The sequence below is a fragment of the Phalangium opilio genome, unplaced genomic scaffold (assembly GCF_054372755.1).
Source record: "Phalangium opilio isolate 3A_F unplaced genomic scaffold, DU_Popi_V2 ptg000352l_1, whole genome shotgun sequence".
In the NCBI taxonomy this organism is placed as follows: domain Eukaryota; kingdom Metazoa; phylum Arthropoda; class Arachnida; order Opiliones; family Phalangiidae; genus Phalangium; species Phalangium opilio.
The window spans coordinates 4,123,313-4,144,268 of record NW_028324228.1 but is presented as its reverse complement, the minus strand read 5'-3'; the positions used below and the strand labels follow the sequence as shown (position 1 = coordinate 4,144,268).

The 20,956-nt window shown below is 36.8% G+C and overlaps 2 protein-coding genes across 2 annotated transcripts in view; one reads left to right on the top strand and one right to left on the bottom strand.

Annotated features, from left to right (window-relative positions):
- Positions 1–1,725: 1,725 nt before the first annotated feature.
- LOC149605080 (zinc finger BED domain-containing protein 4-like) lies at positions 1,726–3,611 on the bottom strand. Its single transcript, XM_089860422.1, has 3 exons — positions 3,563–3,611; positions 3,080–3,478; positions 1,726–3,005 (listed from the first exon to the last, which is right to left on the bottom strand). The coding sequence occupies exons 1-3, from the start codon at positions 3,609–3,611 to the stop codon at positions 1,726–1,728; spliced, it is 1,728 nt and encodes a 575-aa protein (XP_089716548.1).
- A 251-nt stretch (positions 3,612–3,862) lies between these two features.
- Positions 3,863–20,956, top strand: part of LOC149605076 (uncharacterized) — a 51,943-nt gene continuing 34,849 nt past the window's right edge. The window contains exon 1 of the mRNA XM_089860500.1: positions 3,863–4,512. Within this exon, the coding sequence (XP_089716626.1) occupies positions 4,057–4,512 (456 nt within the window). The 5' untranslated portion in view covers positions 3,863–4,056. The remainder of the gene's footprint in view (positions 4,513–20,956) is intronic.

Sequence of the window (20,956 nt, the reverse complement as noted above, 5' to 3'; positions counted from 1 at the left end):
ATCCAATAAAGATATGTCTTGGACACATTTAAAACAGTAAATGGGAAAAAACAGAAAATGAAGTGTATAGATTTTGGAGAGATATAACCTTTATGTGTTTGAAAAGGCCCAACTGTCTACGTCTCAACTATTAACCCTATATTCTTAAAGCTACATTCACAACTGGTTAGCAGTATACACACTACTGTCTCGTTTCACCTCAACGATTTTCTTAGTTTGCCAACATGAGTGTTAACGTTAAATATCACCAAATATAACTTGTGGTTAGACGCACTGAAAGTCAATACGCACCATAATAAGAATGAAAACTTCTAAGTTATAACCCGATAACGATTAGCCCTTTCACTGATCTAATTGCCACCATGACGCATTCTTCTATTATTAAATCTAAACCTGATTATTTAAACGTGTAATTAACTTTCGGCTCACTCTGAACCGTTAATGTCCCTTCATTACAGACACGAAAATAAAAACCCACAATTTAGTTCACCTCAGGTCTCAATTATTTACTCTTTGGTTCACTAAGCCTATTGCGCATAATACTTGATTTACCCGATTGAGTCCAGGCCTAAGCTTCCTTCTTGAAATCTTTATATCAAGGATTATTCTATATACAGATGTAGTATAGCTTAAGTAATATATAAACAGCAATTTCCAATTATAATATTAAAAAATTTCCTTGGAATATCAAAATGAAACAGAGCTTTAAAGCTACAAAAGTACTAAATGCATCGTAGTTACGATTCGTAAATTTACGAATAATATTTCGAATATGTATGTTCGATTCGAGGATAATAAGAGATTTACGAATCATTTACCATTCGATTATCGTTTCGAATCTCGGATCAAATCCCCTTGGCAATGTGGGGTCGAATCAATGTTTCAGGGTTTGGAATTTGTAGCATTTCTACGAATCTTCGATTCGATTCGAAAGTGCAATGAAAAGGGACCAACACAATCGAATATTATATTAAATAGGCATTTTGATTTGTGGTACCCCTCAGATACTTTCGATTAAATAATGGAGGCTTCGGAACTTAAAATAAATTTTATCCACTTTATGAACTCTACAGTGGGCTTGACAGGACTGGTACGTATTTGAGGACTTGATAATTTGAGTGCTAGCCGGGAGTGTGGCGAACTCCTGTAAGCCAAGCTACTGGGCGGCAAAGTTTGAGGGAATACGACACATGTCGGCGATCCTCCCCTATAGGTGCCGACTGCCCCGTGTCCGCCGGAGGTGGCTTGACCCCCACACCCCTTCCGTCACCTCCCAAGTAAACCTCATTTCCTTCCCTGGTTAGTCACATACTGAAACCTGACTAATCGTATCCTTGTCGCGGACCCTTCAGGGACCCAATTTACATTGAAACCTCTTAAAAAAAATTGAGTGCTAAACGGCGAATATGAGTCCATAAAATACATTAAATTACAAATGAAACTACATGAAGTCGCGTACGGTGAAAACCAATCCTCAAAGTACTACGCTTTAGTGACTAAACATTCAAAGGCATTACTTGTACAGCGCTTCAAAGCCGTTGAAATGCACGTTTTACTGTCAATGTCTGACTCTCTATCACATAGTATATGGACGAATTATTTGACTTAAACTGGGTTCTATTAAAAAATATACAAGTAATCATAAATCATTTTATTGGCCCTTGATTCGGCTTTTACAAATGGTATTAATACATTTCTGATAAATAACAAATTACAATGTTATTACTATGAGAACATCAAGTCTTTGTTCTTTTTGGCCCAGATTAGCGTTTCAGCGTTGTGATTAGAGAGCGAATGGCGAGAATCGGTCAGTACTTGAGAACCGACGGAATTAAATCTTTCTGATGCGCAGTTGGTAGCTAGAGTAGAAAGAATATCGCGAGCGGCTTTGGACAGCAGTGAATAAATACTGCATTTAAGCCCCCAGTAAAGCAAAGGGTCACCGTTACGATCCATTATCGGCTCTCTTGAATAAGCAGATATTTCGTCATTCAGTTGGTGAGATGCTGTTTCTTCATTTGAAGATACGCTTTGATGATTTAGATTAACCTTTTGGAAAATACAATCCAGTAAACTACCCCCACTTAACGATCCGTGGCTTATGGTTCTTGAATCGTCAGACGTGTTATCTTGGAGAGTATCTCGCGTTGCAATGTGGTCAGGTAAGGCCTCGTCGTTACTAGTGCCGTTGAGATTTAGGATAACATTTTCCAAATAACGTTTAATTTCTTTGGTTTGGGTATCATCAAATAAGACCTTTTTAAATCGTGGATCCAGAAACGTAAACACCAATAAATAGTCCATAGATAGGTCAAATCTTGAGTTGAGTTTCTTTAAAAGCTCCTCCTTGAATGACTGTACACCCCGCGATGGTGCTTTCAGTACCTCTTCTTTTAGAACTGAAATACAAGGAATGATGAGACTAACGCTGACATGTGAATCGGCGCTTAACATTGTGGTTGCTTCAGCTATGATTTTGAGGATCGGGAGAGACGCATCTAATGTATCTTTCAACGGTTTGGAAAGAGAGGTGGGTGGACCTTTAAAGCACCTTTTCTTTGCTTGACATTCGATTAGTGCTAAGGACACAGCCACCTCATTTTTATGCAGCCAGTCTAATAGCTTGAATGTGCTGTTGAACCGCGTTATAACGTCGAGCGGTGGCCTTGAATCGCTTAGTCCTGAGTCCATTTGATGTTTTGTCAAAGCACTCTGACCAACTGTTGAAGAATGGAAGAATCCACCAATTCGATGTGCTCCTTTAAATAAATGCTTTACCATAATTTGAGCGTCTAATGCAGCGTTTATGGCAAGTTGCAATACATGTGCGGAACAACCGTGCCATTTCATACCAAGACGGCGAGCAGTACACGGCATCGTATTTGTAGTATCGGTGGTAGCAAACAGAACCATGGGTAGTTCAATTCCAAAATACTCCAACTGATTCTTTATTATGTCTTCCGTTGTAGCGGCTGTGTGATCGGCATTACGATCTTCCAGGTTTACTACAGATAAACACCGGGAAAAGAGGTTCCAGTTCGCCTCACTAATGTAGTGCACGGTTAAGCCAAGAAGTTACTTCCGTTATCACCTTTCCAGTGATCGAAAGTAACGGAGATTCGAGAAGTATTAATATCTGACTTTAGAGTTGATCGCAATTTAACTTCAAGGTGATCCTTCATATCATCCAGCCTACGGGAAAGTGTTGTTGGGTGCGGAGGACAATACCGGCCGTCAGTGAATTCCGAGCACAAGTGTTTAAAACCTACTCCTGCTGCCGTTTCTAATGGTCTAGCGTCAGCCACCACGAAATATAATACTGCTTTGTCATATCTATCCTTGGTTAAGTCACTTACTGATTTCGACTCGCGTCTTGATTTTTTGCTTGTAGATGGTTCCGATCCAGCGGCGTATGAAGTCAACGCTCGCTTTGCCTGTTGCTTTTGGGAATTAATTTCTTTAGCTTGTTCGTATTGAGCTTTATGTTTTCGTTGCAAATGTGTCCATAAGTGGGATGTGGTTCAACTCGGTTGCACTGACAACATTTGCAAACACAATTTACACCAGTAACCATCACTTCGTTCATCAAAGTACGCTTTGGCAGATGACATAATCGTTGACCGCCAATTATTTTGACTATTGCAGACGTTAAACGATATAGTGACGGAAACTTTCAATACTTGCTTACACTGCGGTAGTATTTTCTAATGGTATTACTGATAAGCAAATGAAACACGCTTCAATGGTTTCGGTTAATTGAAGCTTAAAAAACACAAATATGGGCGACGCCCCCAATACATCCCTCCTTTTTTTAATTCTATGACCGTTTCCACGCGTTAAATTAAAAAACCACCAATTGAAAATCCGGCCGATTGTTTAACCAGAGGATTGACAATTACTGATTTAAAAGAAAAGAAAGCATGGTGGCAAGGACCGCCATGGCTTCAGTCTCGCGAAGAAGACTGGCCACCCAACGTACCCAAAACCAAGGAAGAAAACGAAATAATAGAAAGCGAAAGTTAGAAAAAGGAAACTGCGACCAACCTTAACACAGCTATGAAAATTGGACATCCAATCCTGAATTTAGAGAATTATAGTGATTTGAGAAAAGTGTTAAGGGGCACGACTTGGAAAAGAAGATTCGTACATAACGCGAGACACCCAATGACGAAGGTTAAAGGACCATTAGAGACACAAGAACTTAATCAGGCTGAAGAATATTGGACAAAAACAGTGCAAACTGAACATTTCGCTGTTGAAATGAAGCAAATCCAAAACAAAGAAAGAATTAGAAACCCAAGCATAGCTGAATTAGATCCGTTCCTTGATGATAAAGGATTGATGAGATTAGGCGGAAGACTTCACAAATCGTCATTTAGTTACGCCGAAAAACATCCAATTATTCTACCTTATGCCCATAAATACTCCGAGCTACAGATGAAGATTGCACATCAGACGGTTCTTCACAGTGGTGTTCCGGACACCCTCATTCAGGTTCGAGAAAGGTTTTGGGTAATAAAAGGAAGATTACTCGCCAAAAACTGTGTTAGTAGATGTTGGATTTGCCGACGATGGAAACTAAATCATTGTATACCGAAAACGGCGCCTCTTCCGAAGGATAGACTTCTGATATCAAGACCCTTTGAAATCGTTGGATTGGACTTCGCTGGACCGATCTTTTACAGAGACCACAAAGAAACAATGAAAAGTTATATACTTCTCGTCACATGCGCGAACACACGCGCCGTTCATTTTTAACTAGTTTCTAATTTCACTTCAGAATTTTTTTTAATGGCGTTCAAAAGATTTATCTCACGAAGAGGAATACTCGGACAACGCGAAGACTTTTAAAAGAGCAGAAAAGGAAATAGCGACTCTTTGGACAAATACCAAGAACGAAACGGTTAAGGCGTTTTTCGCCAATTACAGAATAGAATGGAAATATATCGTGGAACGAGGCCCATGGTGGGGAGGATTTTACGAACGCCTCGTAGCCTCCGTAAAATTACCTCTTCGAAAAACTTTGGGAAAAGCCTTACTAAGGTTTGAAGAAATAACGACAGTATTAGGAGAGATAGAAGCCGTTTTAAATTCACGACCACTGACGTACACCTATTCGGACCCTGACGACCCAGTATCCTTGACGCCAGGACATTTCCTGATAGGAGAGAGACTTACGTGCCTTCCTCCTTTTCAATCTCGTGGAGAAAAGGGCGTAACGAAAGCGAACGAGTTGAAAAGAAGATTGGCCTACCAACAAAATATTACAGATCGGTACTGGAACAGATGGAAGAAAGAATACATACGCGAATTACAAACGGCTCACAAATTAAAAACACATCAAACGCGGTATTTCCCGACGAAAGGTGATGTTGTCTTACTTGACGATGAAAATGCGCCTAGACAAAAATGGAAACTGGCCCGAATTGAAGACGTTAAAGTAGGAAGAGACAGAATAATCCGTTCAGTAGAACTAAAATTGGCCACAGGTGGAACTGTGCGACGGCCAATAAATCAAGTGTGTTTATTGGAAATTAAGTAAAAAAAGGGATAACGTTTTAAGATGTTGAAACTTTCATATAATAACTAACTTTGATTTTAATTTTATAGTAAAAATGTTTTCATTTGTAATGTAAAAACTTTAACTTGATAATGTTGTTTAAAATATTAATATTGCATGCATGCATAAAATGGTGTCGGGTAATAATTGAATTGAATATGTTTTATTGTTAAAAATTTAAAAAATTAAGGGATGAACATGACAACATGTTCATGGTGGGGAGCTGTGGAAACTGACTTTCGCGCGAAGGATTTGATAATAAGAAAAAAGAAAAAGGAAGAAAAATAGAACTGGTTTTGAAAGAAGTTAGGGGACTGAAAGAGGAAAGCGGCTACCCGCTCGAGAAAGAAGAGGTTTTGGAAAGAGCCCCACGCGAACTGAAAGAGAGGACATCCCCGTCAGAACTAAATGTATAACTTGTAAACGGTATTCGCGTGTTCGTCAATAAAGAATGTTTTACTTATGGAATAGACAAAGTCGACTACGTTTATTTTATAATTAACTCTCCCATGAAGCGGGACATCCCTTGAGCTATAACAGCTCTATCCGGCTCTATAGAAATTACTTTTTTATGGAAACTTATTAACAATTATAAAAAAAGCGTTTTTACAAACCTGATATATTCGGAATTCGGAATATTTTTATTTCAACCTTTATTATTATACATTTCGATTTGACTTTGATTATAGTAGGAAGATTTTCGCCGTCCACATAAGTATAACTTGTGCGTGGACGACGAGGTAGCAATTTAAAATTTTATATATATATATATAAACACACATACATACATACACATTTTTTTCTTTTTTTTTTATATTTTCATAAGAAGTTCTAAATTTTCTTTACTTTCAAGCCAGTTTTTGATTTTTCTTTTAAAGAGGTTCATATCAATTATAGATTTAATTTTAATATCTAGATCATTGAACAATTTTATAGCAACATATGCCGCGTGATTTTGCCCCAGAGTTGTATGTTTTTTTGGTAAGTTTAAATTATTTGAAGCTATAAATCTAGTATTTCGATTATGTCTGAGAGGTTGGTGATATAAGTATTTAAAGCCATATACAAGCGCTGCATAAGCATATAATTGAGAAAGTGTCATAGTTTTGTATTCTTTATACAGTAATTTTGTCGGATAGCCAAATGGTTTATGTAGGGATAAACGTAAAATTTTATTTAACAAGACAATAAGCGGGCGTAAGATATAATAGTGTGTGTTTCCCCAGGCAATTATACCATAGTTAATGACTGATTGCACTAACGCGAAGTATACCATACGTAGTGTTTCAAACTGTAAGAATTTACTCAAAGTTAGGATAGTAAACGATATATATCTTAATGTTCTCGTCAATGATTTTACATGAATGTCCCACTTGAGATGTTGATCTATATATAATCCAAGATATTTAGTTGATGTAACTCTTTCTATTTGTGTGCATGAGTTTGCACACAATGAATATTGACCATTACAACGGTGTTTTTTTAGCATTAGATCAGGAGGTAATATATATTTTCTGATTGAAAAGGTCATAAATTTTGTTTTTGATATATTTAGGCTTAGTAAGTTTGCATCTAGTATTGAGTTAGCATATTGTAAACCCAAGTTTGCTTTTTTAAATGTGGATTCCCAGTTATCATCAACGAAAATCATTACCGTGTCATCCGCAAATGAGAATAGATGGTCTGCTATATTGGAATTGCAGAAATCATTGATATATATCAAAAAAAAGTATTGGTCCCAGTATTGTTCCCTGGGGCACGCCATAGGATACCCTGGAGGAGTTACTGGTAACATTATTAAGGCGAACTATTTGTTTTCGATTTTCTAGATAACTTTTAAATAATTCTAGGGGTAGGCCCCTGATACCTATTTTTTCTAATTTTTGTATCAATAGGGTATGGGAGATGGTATCAAAGGCCTTTGCCAAGTCTAGGAATATCGCTAACGCGTTTTTCTGATTGTCTAAAGACGTTGTTAGAATATCTGTAAGTTTAAAGAGAGGATCATTTGTACTAAGACCATTTTGAAAGCCATATTGATTTTTGGAAATAATATTGAATTTATCCATGAAATTTACAAGCCGGTCTTTTATGCACGATTCAAATATCTTAGACATATGCGTCAGTACAGAGATGGGCCTGTAATTTCCAATACTAGTATAACTACCAGATTTGTGGATAGGTGTAACGAGAGCTAGTTTCAGTGAATCAGGGTAGGTTCCTGTTGAAAAACTTAGATTTATTATATGTAGTAGGGGAGTCGTGATATATTCAGCGATTTCTTTTAGAGTAGTAGCGCTTAAATTGTCATATCCAATGGCTGATGTACTTTTTAGTTTTGCTATTTTATATCTTAGTTCTTGTTTATCAACTGGTGTTAAAAATATGGTATGGGGAATCAAGGCATCTTGAGACGTTAAATTTAGACCATTTGATGGCTTATTTTTAAGGATATTTTGGGCCATGTTCTTTCCTATATTAACAAAATAGTCGTTGAATAAGTTTGCGCATTTTTCTGGGTACTTAAGAGCATCTAATTCAGTATTACTCGTATCTACTATTTTGGTAATTATATTTTTAGATTTAATTCTTGATGTAGCCTCATTTATAATTTGCCAAATTTTTTGACTATTCTTATTACATTTCTCTATTTTATTTCTAAAGTAGTTATTTTTCGATATCTTTATTAGGTTTGTCAGTTTGTTTCTATATATGGCATACTTCGCTCTTAGGCTATCGTTGAAGGGTTGTTTTAGGCTTTTGGTTTTTAATTTATCCCGCATTTTTATAGATTTAGCTAGGCCGGGAGTCATCCAGGGTTTTAACAATTTAAATTTGGTATTTTTCGCGTAGCTTACGATTTTAGTCGTTGTGGCAAGTTTAACATAGAAATCCAAGAATTCAATAAATTTATCGAATGATTCATTTACATTCGTATTGTTGCAAATGGCAGACCAGTTTTCAAACCCTAGTAACATCCTAAGTTTACCGTAATTTATGTTACGTTTTTTGATATTGTTTTGAACTGGGTGTATAATATTTCCTGGCCAATCATGCGAAATATTTATAAGAATGGGGTAATGATCAGTAATATAAGTTTGTAAAATGGAGCTGCAATAATCCACATGCTTTTTACTTTTTATAAAGCAATAATCAAGGCATGTTTTTGAATGTTCGGTAATTCTAGTGTAATTATTGATAAGGGCTTTATAGCCTTTTAGATATAGCATGTCTAGGTAATCCGAAGTAGCTGGTTGATTTGTATTTTCAGTAACAACTATATTAATATTTATATCCCCCAAAATAATTAAATTATCTATGTTAAGTTTATCAAAATCTTCTAGTACTTCATGAAAGTCGGCTAGAAAGTTCTGTACATCATTATTTGGAGAACGATAAATACAGAGAAATCTATAGCATATTGAGTTATTATTTTTCCCTGATAAATCTAAGTAGATGGAGTTTGTTCCACCAATGTTAATCTCTTTACATTTAGTATCTAGTGTTTCTTTAGCAAAAATATAACTCCGTCACTTCTATTTGCATAATTAGTTGTGAAATAGTTGTTATATCCATTTATTTTGAAAACCTGACCATTTTTATCTTCAAGCCAGCATTCGGATAATATGATTAAATCAAATTCGGTTTGTAAATTTCCTAATAGTAGACATAGCTCATCAAAGTTTTTTGCAATACTTCTAACATTGGTATGAAATATTTTTAAGCCATTTACGTGGGTGTTAACTATTTTTTTACAGGTTGCTAAATTATTGATAATAGGGTAAAGTTCGTTTGGTGGTAAAGTTTCGATGAAGGAAGTCATGAATGGACATTTATACTACTCTTCATTTTAGTTAGGCGATATTATATAGATTTCAAATCTCTCAGATTAGTAATTTTGTAAATTTTCGAGCCTTCTTCTTTTCGTAATAAAACATTCCCTTCATTGACCCAGGTATATTTAAAACCCTTCTCTTTAGCGAGTTTCTTAGTTTCATATAATAGATTCTTTGTATACGGAGGAAGCCCTTCATTAACGAAAAACCGCTCATTTTTAAAGTTTTTGTGTATGTTAATGCAATACAGGAGATTTCTATTTTCTTTAGTTACCTTAAAAAACATATCACGAATGCTGCAATCTCTAAACTTGACAATGATAGGGTTGCTGACTTTTTTAGGCCTATTAGAGGTGGGCGTAGTTTTTCGATAGCATTTTACGATGTCTTGCTGCGAGAGTTCAATGTTTAAAAAGTTTCCAATTACTTGTATGATTAAGATAGGGTTTTCGCTTGTTGTTTCAGGAATTCCTGACAGCTCAATCGAATCCTTGGTTTGTTGAAATTCCAAGGAGGCGACTTTAGTTTCAAGGGAATTTATTTTGAAATCAAACTCTTTATTCTTGGCCATAACGACATTGAAGTCTCCTTTCATTTCAGCCAGGTTTTGACTTATAGCATTACTATTGGCAGTAAATTCATCAATTGTATTGCAACAGAAGCTAACCGAGTCTTCGATATCCGACATATTTTTTTCAATGGTTGTTAGCTTATCTAACTTTTCTGACATTTCCGTTATTTTTTGCATGATAAGGCCTAAGGTGGGGTCCGTTTTGTCTTTAGTTTGACTTACTTCGCTATAGCTGCCTGCAGAGTCGTTACGTTTGCAATTTTCACATTTCCAATTTGATTTCTTGGCTCCCAATTTCCTGAGGTTTTCTTCTGTCTTTATGCTGGTACATTTGGCATGGTAAAACTCTTTACATTCAGATGAGCACTGTATTATTTCTTTTACATTATTGAGTGGAAAGTTACAGCTCGCACAAGCATTCGACATAATTGGTCATATATTTTTTAAATGAAGGTTGATAAGAGAAAAAAAATTACTGTTATCGGAGCGCTGTGATTTTGCGACTGCTCACACTGAGAGTTAGTTGTCTTACTACATCGTTGATTTTGGGTCGCCACTCACTGTTCTTGTCACGGCTTCTAAGGGACAGATATTATTTATTCTAACTGTTTCATATAACACCACCATTTATTAAAGCGGTAACATTACGTCATGACAATTAATATCACATGAAATAAAAAGTAAAGAAAATGTGTTAAGATAATGAAGTTGACGCCCCTGATTAGAATCGACAGTTTTTAGCTGTTACATGTCAAAATAATTGTCATGACGTAATATTAGCGCTTTAATAGTTGATGCTGTCATGACATGTGATATTAATTGTCATGACGTAATGTTACCGCTTTAATAAATGGTGGTGTTATATGAAACGGTTAGAATAAATAATATCAAAAGCGGATTATGCTTCACACATAAAGTACGTAAGTCCCACTTTTCCATAGCTTTGACCATGGATTTCATGATATTCTCGAAGTAAAAACTAAGCAGACGAACAAAAAAGCTTTTAACCAATCATGAGCCCCCTAACCATGGATAACCTCTTTAATGCCAGACCAATAGGCGACGGCTATTACTATTTTCTTGCATGGGACCTCGACTCGACCTCGCCGTCGACATAACCGGGAGGCCCGGAAGGCGAATTTGCGGTACCGTTCCGTAGTCGTTATAAAATATTCAACGTTTTAAAGCTCAAGTTTCGAAATGTTTTGAGACATTTACTTAGTCTTCAACTAAATATGATAAGATTTTCTTCAAATTTCATCAGAAAAATAGCTCTGCGAATAAAATTAGACACGAAAACTACACTAAGCCTTGGCTAGATATCAGCGGCTGAGGCCGAGCGGCACATCTCGAGCTGCCGGCGGCCGGGCTTGCCGTAACGGCGAGAACAGAAAAATACCTCGTTAAAAACAGATGCACGGCGTCTTAAATAGGCCAAGCAAAAGCTACCTAGATTGATAGGATCTTCGTGCCTTACTCCCAAATAATCTTTCGTATTGTGAATAGTTTTAACTAAAGAGTATTTCAGACACTCTACTCAATATTTATACTAGTTCCCTAATTTCAACAGAAAAATAGCTCTGCGAATAATAATAGACCTTAAAACTACACTAGGCCTTGTCTAGGTAACAGCGGTATCCCGATTCCCGAGCCGCCGGCGGCTGAGCTCACCGTAACCGCGAGAACAGAAAACATTCTTCGTAAAAAACAGATGCACGGCGTCTTAAATAGTCCAAGCAAAAGCTACCCAGATTGATAACATTTTAACGCCTTACTCCCAAATAATCTTTGGTATTGTGAACAGTTTTATCTAAAGAATATTTTAGACACCCTACTCAGTCTTTATCTCACCAAAAACATCTCTGTAAAAATATGCCAAGTTGTTTGGCCGTAAAAAGAAGTGAGATGTAAAATACGGCCAAGTTATTATCTCCAGATGAACCAACATTTTATTCGACTTAAAACTTCTCAAGAATGTTTTTCTGACTTGGCCATTAGCATTTCAAAGGTTCGTTTAATTCCAGATATGGATCGAAATTAAAATATTAAATCAAATTGGTTAAATATTCTTGATAAGCCTTTGTGGTTAAACTTGTAATTTCCGTTATTAACCTTCACGGGTGCAAAGAAGAAGGATGCAAGTTTGGAATGCTAATGGCCAAGTCAGAAAAACATTCTTGAGAAGTTTTAAGTCGAATAAAATGTTGGTTCACCTGGAGATAATAACTTGGCCGTATTTTACATCTCACTTCTTTTTACGGCCAAACAACTTGGCATATTTTTACAGAGATGTTTTTGGTGAGATTTCACTCCTTTTTGTACGTGCATGTTCTTGTAGATTTATAGAAGTAGGATTATGAAGTGAAATAAACATTTGTACTTTTAGATTTTTATTTGTTCTTCCCAAGAGTTTTACTTGGCTTTGCCTTTTTCAACTTTTTGCATTCAACTTTCTTTTTTTTTCTCAGGCTGTGATAATTGTTAACCGTATTTCTATTCGAAGAACACAATATTGTGGCAAGTAACACTTTTAATCAACAGAATAGATTTAAGAAAAACTAAATGAATCAAAACACGCTTAGAACCATTTCAGACGAAATGAAAAGGAAATGAGTAAAAAATTTAATTACTAAAACATTATGTAAAAAACATAAATTTTGCAATAATACGAAAGAATCATATTAGTAAAAAATATTAATATTAAAAGACGAAAAAATTAAATTATAATGTCCTATTACGAGGGGATATAAATTATAAAACCCCCATTTCAGGGGCTAACAGGGGAAAATTCCCGCTTTTGGGACTTTTTCCTTTCTTTGTATGCTAAGTCCTACTTGTATGCCAAATTTTATCATTCCCGCAACACCGGAAGTGCCCTAGAGGTTTAGATGATGACTCTAATTTTAAACCCCCATTTCAGGGGCTAAAAGGGGGAAACTCCCGCTTTTGGGACTTTTCCCTTTGCTTGTATGCTTAGTGGTACAAGTATGCCAAATTTCATCATTATAGCACCACCGGAAATGCCCTAGAGGTTTAGATGATGACTCTAATTTTAAACCCCCATTTCAGGGGCTAAAAGTGGGAAACTCCCGCTTTTGGGACTTTTCCCTTTGCTTGTATGCTTAGTGGTACAAGTATGCCAAATTTCATCATTCTAGCACCACCGGAAATGCCCTAGAGGTTTAGATGATGACTCTAATTTTAAACCCCCATTTCAGGGGCTTAAAAGGGGAAACTCCTGCTTTTGGGACTTTTCCCTTTGCTTGTATGCTTAGTGGTACAAGTATGCCAAATTTCATCATTCTAGAACCACCGGAAATGCCCTAGAGGTTTAGATGATGACTCTAATTTTAAACCCTCATTTCAGGGGCTAAAAGGGGGAAACTCCCGCTTTTGGGACTTTTCCCTTTGCTTGTATGCCTAGTGGTACAAGTATGCCAAATTTCATCATTCTAGCACCACCGGAAATGCCCTAGAGGTTTAGATGATGACTCTAATTTTAAACCCCCATTTCAGGGGCTAAAAGGGGGAAACTCCCGCTTTTGGGACTTTTCCCTTTGCTTGTATGCCTAGTGGTACAAGTATGCCAAATTTCATCATTCTAGCACCACCGGAAATGCCCTAGAGGTTTTGATGATGTGTCAGTCAGTCAGTCAGTCAGTCAGTAAGTCAGTCAGTCAGTCTCATAATGTGTCATTTTCACATAGGATTATCACAGAAACCAAATGAGTTAGAAAGCTGGAAGTTGGAGGACTTCTTAGGATTAACACTGTGCCCTTGAGGTGCAAATATGACTGGTGTACTATTCCCCAGTACCGAGTTAAGAGGGGGTCAAAATGAGGCTGAAATGTTTCGGGTAAAGGATTGCTGGTAGTGCACAACAACTTGGCGGGTGCACTGCCGTGCACCCAGATAGTAGTTCTCGAAATTAGGTACGTGGTAAATCGGTTCTTTAGGCGAAAGGATCCGATGGATCCGAAGGAGCCGCGTTACTGAACTATTTTCCTCCGTGTAAGGGGAGGTTCTCTCCTAGGAGCTTAGGGAATATCGTTTAGCTCCCCAAGGCACATGTTACGTACTTCTTGTGTAAAGCCTAATCGGCTTCTGATAATATCTGCCCCTTAGAAGCCGTGACAAGAACAGTGAGTGGGGACCCAAAATCAACGATGTAGTATATATCAGGTTTTTTCCGTTTGTAAAAACGCTTTTTTTTATAATATGTGTCCCTTCCTTGAAAGGCTTGGCCTTACTGATAATGAAATATGAAATGAATAATTTCAAACGGAATGGATATTTAATTATTTATGTGTCCCTTCCATGAAAGGCTTGGTCTTACTGATAATGAAACGAATCGGAGAACGACGGAGATACGTGCATTTTAACTCAAAGAGAGTCCAAGTCTCAATAAAAGAATCGGAGATACGTGCATTTTAACCTCAATGCCTTGGAGTTGCGAGAATTTTGAACTCGAGCATGTCGATAAAAGAGATACGTGCATTTTAACCTCTTTGCCTTGGAGTTACGAGAATTTTGAACTCGAATACGTCGTTAAAAGATCCCCCACCATGATAAGAGCTAGATAGAGCCCACCCTCGAGAATTACCTACGCGACCTACGCTTTTAGCAGCACAAGGGTTAAAAACGAATTGTCGTTTATTCGCGTGAAGCCGTAGCGTTGCCATTTCTGCACCTCAAAAAAACTTACGCGGAGGGGTCCTGTTTGCAGCACAACGTTTAAAAACCAATTGGCGTTTATTCGCTTGAAGCCATAGGCCTGCCATTTCTGGCGTCAAAATTATCTACTCTCCCGTTCCAAAAATTTGCCCGTAGAAAGGCAGGAAACTTGAACGACCCGTATATATCAGCCAGTCTGTCGACTGGCTTAAATATTATTTCACTACCCGAGCTTACAAATGAACTAAATTTTCGAGTGCCAAAATTTCTAAGGAGAACTGATACCTTTTACAACATTAATAAAACACTAAGTCTCATCGTTAAGATGCAATTAACTTGCGATAAATATGGCAAATCCATTGATATCTTTCATACTAAATAGACAAACATAATAGGGCCCTGTGAATCGTCGATTTACTATTCGACAACGAATATTTGCCGAATAGTAGGGTTCGATTCGTTAGTTTTACACCTCAATCGAAGTTTCGAAAAATAGTTACATTCGAATCGAATACCCGATTGACATGGTTTCGAAATATAATAACGAGACGAATATTCGCCTCGAACTTCGGAAAGATGATATATCGCATCGAATATCGAGTATTTTAGTTCAATACCGTTGTTACCATAATCGCAATGTCCTGGACGTTCTAGGAATCAAACCATCCTGACGGAGTAGGTACAATTACAGCCACCGGAATACGTAAAGACAATTTTCCCTAATTTCAACAGCATTATTTTGTACAGTTGAAAATAAAGTACACTTTCAGGTCAAAGATATGTTTATTTGCTAATATCCATCAAATGACATACTACACCGTCTTCGTTTAATAAAAATGACAATTCTAATTTTATAGAATGCTAGATAATATGGTTGAGCAACTATCTTTATTTTGCGTTTATGGACTATCAATTTTACATGTAAATAACAAGTCTTTGTTTGATCGTGCCCATATAAGTGTTTCAGCATTGTAGTTTGATAGAGAATGACGATGATCAGAGAATATTTGAGACCCCACAGAATTTACCCTTTCTGATGCGCAGTTTGTAGCTTGAATAGCCAGTAAATCTCGTGCGGCCTTTGATAATAAAGGATAAACGTGACGTTAGGGTCTCCAGTAAAGGACTGGATCACCATCATGATCCAATACAGGTTCTTTAGTATAGTCTTCAATCTCGGCATGCAATTTCTTGGAAGGGGTAATATTAGAAAGTACATTTTGTTGACTTCCACGTACCTTATTGAATAAGGATTTACTCCCATTTAACCCAAACCGTTTCTCCCAATTCCTATATCTCCCAATCCCATTTGACCCAACACTATGCCTTTTCCCCCAATTTCTTTTCTCCCAATTCAGCATAAAACATATGTTAATAAATTAAAAGAGAATTTTTTTGTTTTATTAACAATGATATGTTTTACATATTCAGTTTAGTTTGAATTTCCATTTTATGATTTCTAGATATTCAAATGGAGTTTTTCTCCCCGCATCCAGTTCCCTTTTAGTTGTTTTATTCTTTCCTCCTGAATCTTGTATTTTCTGTTTGGTGGTCGAACAGGTTACCCCCCATTTCACCCAATTTAAAACACCCAATTCCCATTTACCCAAACATAATTCAACCCAATTCCCAGTTCTCCTATTCCAATTAACCCAATATTGCATACCCAAAAAGACTCAAATAGAGTAGAATTTGATGGTTTTATTTATTTATTTTTTCATTTCATAAGGGGTACACTTACTTGAAGTGTATAACCGCTCCAAAGAGGAAGAGACGTCCTCCTAACCAAACCAAACCTAACCTAACATAACATAACAGTAATGTTTTGGAAAAGGCATATTATTTGAGAAGTCAATGAAGCTAAACGTCAATATTTTGGAAAAGGCGTAACATTGTTAAACGATTTATAAAATATTACTAACCTAACTTAACCAAACCAAACCTAACCTATCATAACAGTAATGTTTTGGAAAAGGCATATTATTTGAGAAGTCAATGAAGCTAAACATCAATATTTTAGAAAAGGCTTACCAAAGCTAAATGATTTATATAATATTGTTAACCAAACCTAACCTAGCATAACATAACAGTAATGTTTTGGAAAAGGCATATTAATTGAGAAGTCAATGAAGCTAAACATCAATATTTTGGAAATGGCGTACCATAGTTAAATGATTTATAAAATATTACTAACCTAACCAACCCAAACCTAACCTAACATAACAGTAATGTTTTGGAAAAGGCATATTATTTGAGAAGTCAATGAAGTTAAACATTAATATTTTGGAAAAGGCGTACCATAGTTAAATGATTTATAAAACACGAACTTTCTCGTGGATCTAGCATCAAAATATAATACATTTAGGATAACACTTCACATTAAATGGAAGGAAAATTATTTAACCTAACCTAACCTAACCTATTCGCATTAAAAATAATCAAAGTCATTTTGAAAGCAACCCTTTGCAGCATAAAATATTAGACGAAACCATTCGATTTGGAGAAATGAGAATTGAATAGTTTGGGGTAAAAATTCCGATTGGGAAATATAAGATTGGGAGAACTGGGAATCGGAAAGTTTGGGATAAAAATGTCAAGTAGGCTTCGTTCAGTTCTTGTTTCGCCACAACCGTTGTCGTTCAGTACAGCCTGGTTGTGCGTCTCACTTGTTTTATCATGAACGTTAGCATCGTTGCGGTCGTTGTAATGCAGCTCATCTAAGTAGCGTTTTACATCCAATGTGTGCTGGTCGCTTAGTAAAGTGTCTTTAAACCGTGGGTCCACAAACATCGCTGCCAGTAGGTGGTCTTTAGTTAGATCGAATCGTTCGTTGAGTTGCTTCAAGACTTCGTCTCTGAAGGCTTTAACTCCTTTCGCTGGGGCTGCCTTTACTTCGTCTTTCAAAATAGAGATAATTGGAACAATAAGGCTGGACGTGACTGATGTATCAGCACTGAAAATTGCAGTGGCTTCCGCTATGATGCTCAGAATGGGCAGAGAGGATTCCAGAGTGTCTTTCAAGGGTTTGGTCAAAGGCAACGGTGGAGTCTTCGCGCTGTTTTTCTTCTCCATGCATTCCACCAGGGCAAGTGATATTGCGACATCGTTTGTCTTCAGCCAACGCAAAAGATTGAACGTACTGTTAAATCGAGTAACAACGTCTAAGGGAGGTGATGACTCAGGACTTCCATTGTCAATTTGATGTTTCTTTAGGGATTTTGCACCTACTGTAGAGCAATGGAAAAATGCCCCAATTCTATGAGTGCACTTGATGACATTCTTTATCATTATTTGAGCTTCCAGCGCTCCATTAATCGCAAGCTGTAGCTTATGCGCGGCACATCCTTGCCACTTCACTCCCAAAAGTCGTGCGGTGCAGGGCATCGAGTTAGTTGTATCTGTGGTAGAGAAGAACACGTGTGATAGGTCTAGATTATAATGCTTCAAATGTGTCCTTATAATGTTTTCAGTTGCCGCTGACGTATGGTCAGCATCTCGAATTTCCAAGTTCGACAATGATAAACATTTAGAGTACAAAACCCATTCATTCTTGTTGATATAATGACATGTAACGACCAAGTAGTTACTACCGTTACCACTTTTCCAGTGATCAAACGTTATGGAAAATCGTAAACTACCAATATCGGTCTCTTTTCCACATCTATTCTTGTGTCGTTTAATTTTCGAGAGAGTGTTGTGGAATGAGGAGGACTGTATCGACCTTCAGTTAGTACAGAGCATAGATACTTGAATCCGGAACCAGCGACTGCCTCAAACGGTCTCGCATCGGCTGCGACGTATGTTAGTACAGCTTTATCATACTGATACTTGTCTAACTGTGGTAAAGGTTTACGTTTCTTATGTGGTGATGCTGTTGACGTTGACCCTGAATATAGTGACCGTTTCGCTAAAGATGTTTTAGCTTTGTGAGCTGTGTCTTCTTTGGCCTTTGCATACTGAACGGGATGCTTCCTTTGCAAGTGACTCCATAAATAAGAGGTTGTTCCACTAGACTGTATGGCAAATGTCTGGTGACAAGTGTTACACCGAAAGTCGGTGGCAGATTGAACGAAATGTAATTTCACGCATGACATTGTTGTAGGTTTGTTTATAAGAATACTTATTTAAGCTGGCATAATTATTTATTTATACTTCGATGTGTTACACGCGATTACAATCTTAACTCTGACATGCAGTATTTTGCGTAGCCTTTTATATCAGACTTCCAGTAGGCCTAGATAACAAATTGATGTTTTTTATTCCTACTATAGACCTAGGCCTAATAGGCCTAGGGCTATTACAACAGACATAACTGTGAACCGTGGGTTGAAGTGTCGCACAATATATGTTACCTTCAGTGTGCAAAACTAAACTGCAGTTTCAAACGTTCAATGTCTACAATTGACGGTTTATGGTTTCACCTTACTTGTTGACTCCGATTTATAAGTAATCTTACAAACAAAACACAAATTAGCCGTACGAGTGGCTTCAATTTCTAAACTGAGCCATAAAATGTTTTAGTTATAGATATAGTTGACATGAAAGCTAAAAAACTAATAGTCTACTAAACGTAGAGAACATTTATTTTTTTTAATATAATATGTGTACCAATTGACGTTACAATTCGACGTAATATTTAACCGAATAATAGAAATGATTCGATTTGGGATTCGAGGGCCACGTCCGGTTCGATATTCAAATTGGTGGACGTTGCATTACGCTTTCCGATTCTTTGATTTGTATTCGACCTTAACGAATACTAATATATTCGATTAGGCTAATGTCCTTCACGATTCGAATATCCGATTCGATATTCTAGTTTTGCGAATCATGCCGATTCGCAGGGCCCTAAATCTAACACTCTTAAAGGTGTCATCAGACACTCTGAAAGGTGTCACACGACTCTAGGAAAGGTGTCATCAGACACTCTGAAAGGTGTCACACGACTCTAGGAAAGGTGTCAAGCGACACTCTGAAAGGTGTCACACGACTCTAGGAAAGGTGTTATACGACACTCTTAAAAGCGTTATTTAAACTCGGAAAGGTGCTATATGAGAGTAAAAATTTAACCTTTAGTTCGATATGAGAGATAAAAAGGTCAACTACACCTCTGTTGCACCATTTTATTTTTATCTTTGACACCAATTGCTCAAATTAGTGTTATTAAACCCTTTCAGGGGTGTAAATGAACACCTGTAACCGTGTCAAATTTGGACCCATATAAACTACTTTTAAAGGTGTTAAAGCACACCCCATTTTCTTAGAGTGTATAAATATATATGTGAATGTTCAGTAAATGCTCTGCAAAATAAATTTTAGAATGGTCAAAGGAGTCCTATATTGTTTCTGCAATTTGGGTCAAAATCTCTTTTCCGTTCGTGCAAAGGCTTAGTAAAATCAAGTGGTCTGGGTCTTTTTCCCAGGCCTTCAGTGCCAAGCTTTACCCCTAACCAATTTCATTTTTATTTTTCCCATTCCTCACTTGCTCCCACAAATATTTTTGTTTTTTCTCGTATTGATTGAGTTATTTTCCGCTTTTCTGCGCTATTTATATTTTATAAATTAATATCTGCCATCACGTCGCGACAAAAACCGCACTGACTATACAAAGAAGTTGAACTACTGCGAAGTACAATAAAAAAAGCGTTGGCGCAGGGATATGGCTTTGAGAATTGCCTCGACAGCAGCGCCAAACTGTACACAGTGGGAAAAAAATTTTTAACCGCAGTCTTCCCTTGGAAAGGTCCGCTAGCCCCTTTCAGTCCCTCTTACGGTGTGAATCACGACAAAGACGCCGTAAGTCCAACATGAAAAATTAGGGTTTAATTGTGTCTAACAGTGGTAAAACGCCGTAACTCCAATACTAAAAACAACATAAATACAAGAATGTTTTTATAATGATAAAAATCAAAACTTAAACTTAATTTTTCTTAATGAAACTATGGGAAGGCACATCCATGAACTGATATCTTTCATTAAAGATGGTTCCCGAATGTAACGAAATAATATATTTATTTATATAACTTCCTAGAAAAGGTCACTTTTCAAAAAATTCCCATGTTGTCTCTATGGAAAAATGTAGTATTTTTCACCAAATGTCGGATTCATTTTATGGATTCTAAAACCACGGATGTCTTTGAAATTTTAAGCAAACATTAAGTGCCCGGATTTTAGTTCAGTTTAATTTTTTCAAAGCAGCAAACTCAATACCAAAAAGATTACAACAAAAAAAAACCATCCTTATTCATTAGAGGCAGTATCTAGTCTTATCTAAGAGAGCTACCGCTCTCCTAGAATAGGTTCGTTTTCAGCTTA

Excerpts from the sequence above, each read along its gene's own strand:
- LOC149605080 (XM_089860422.1), bottom strand. The coding sequence starts at position 3,611 with ATGTCATCTGCCAAAGCGTACTTTGATGAACGAAGTGATGGTTACTGG. Across the intron at positions 3,479-3,562 it reads ACGAAGTGATGGTTACTGGT|CTCAATACGAACAAGCTAAA; the intron begins GTAAATTGTGTT and ends GAAAACATAAAG. Across the intron at positions 3,006-3,079 it reads CTGGAAAGGTGATAACGGAA|TAAACCTGGAAGATCGTAAT; the intron begins GTAACTTCTTGG and ends GTTTATCTGTAG.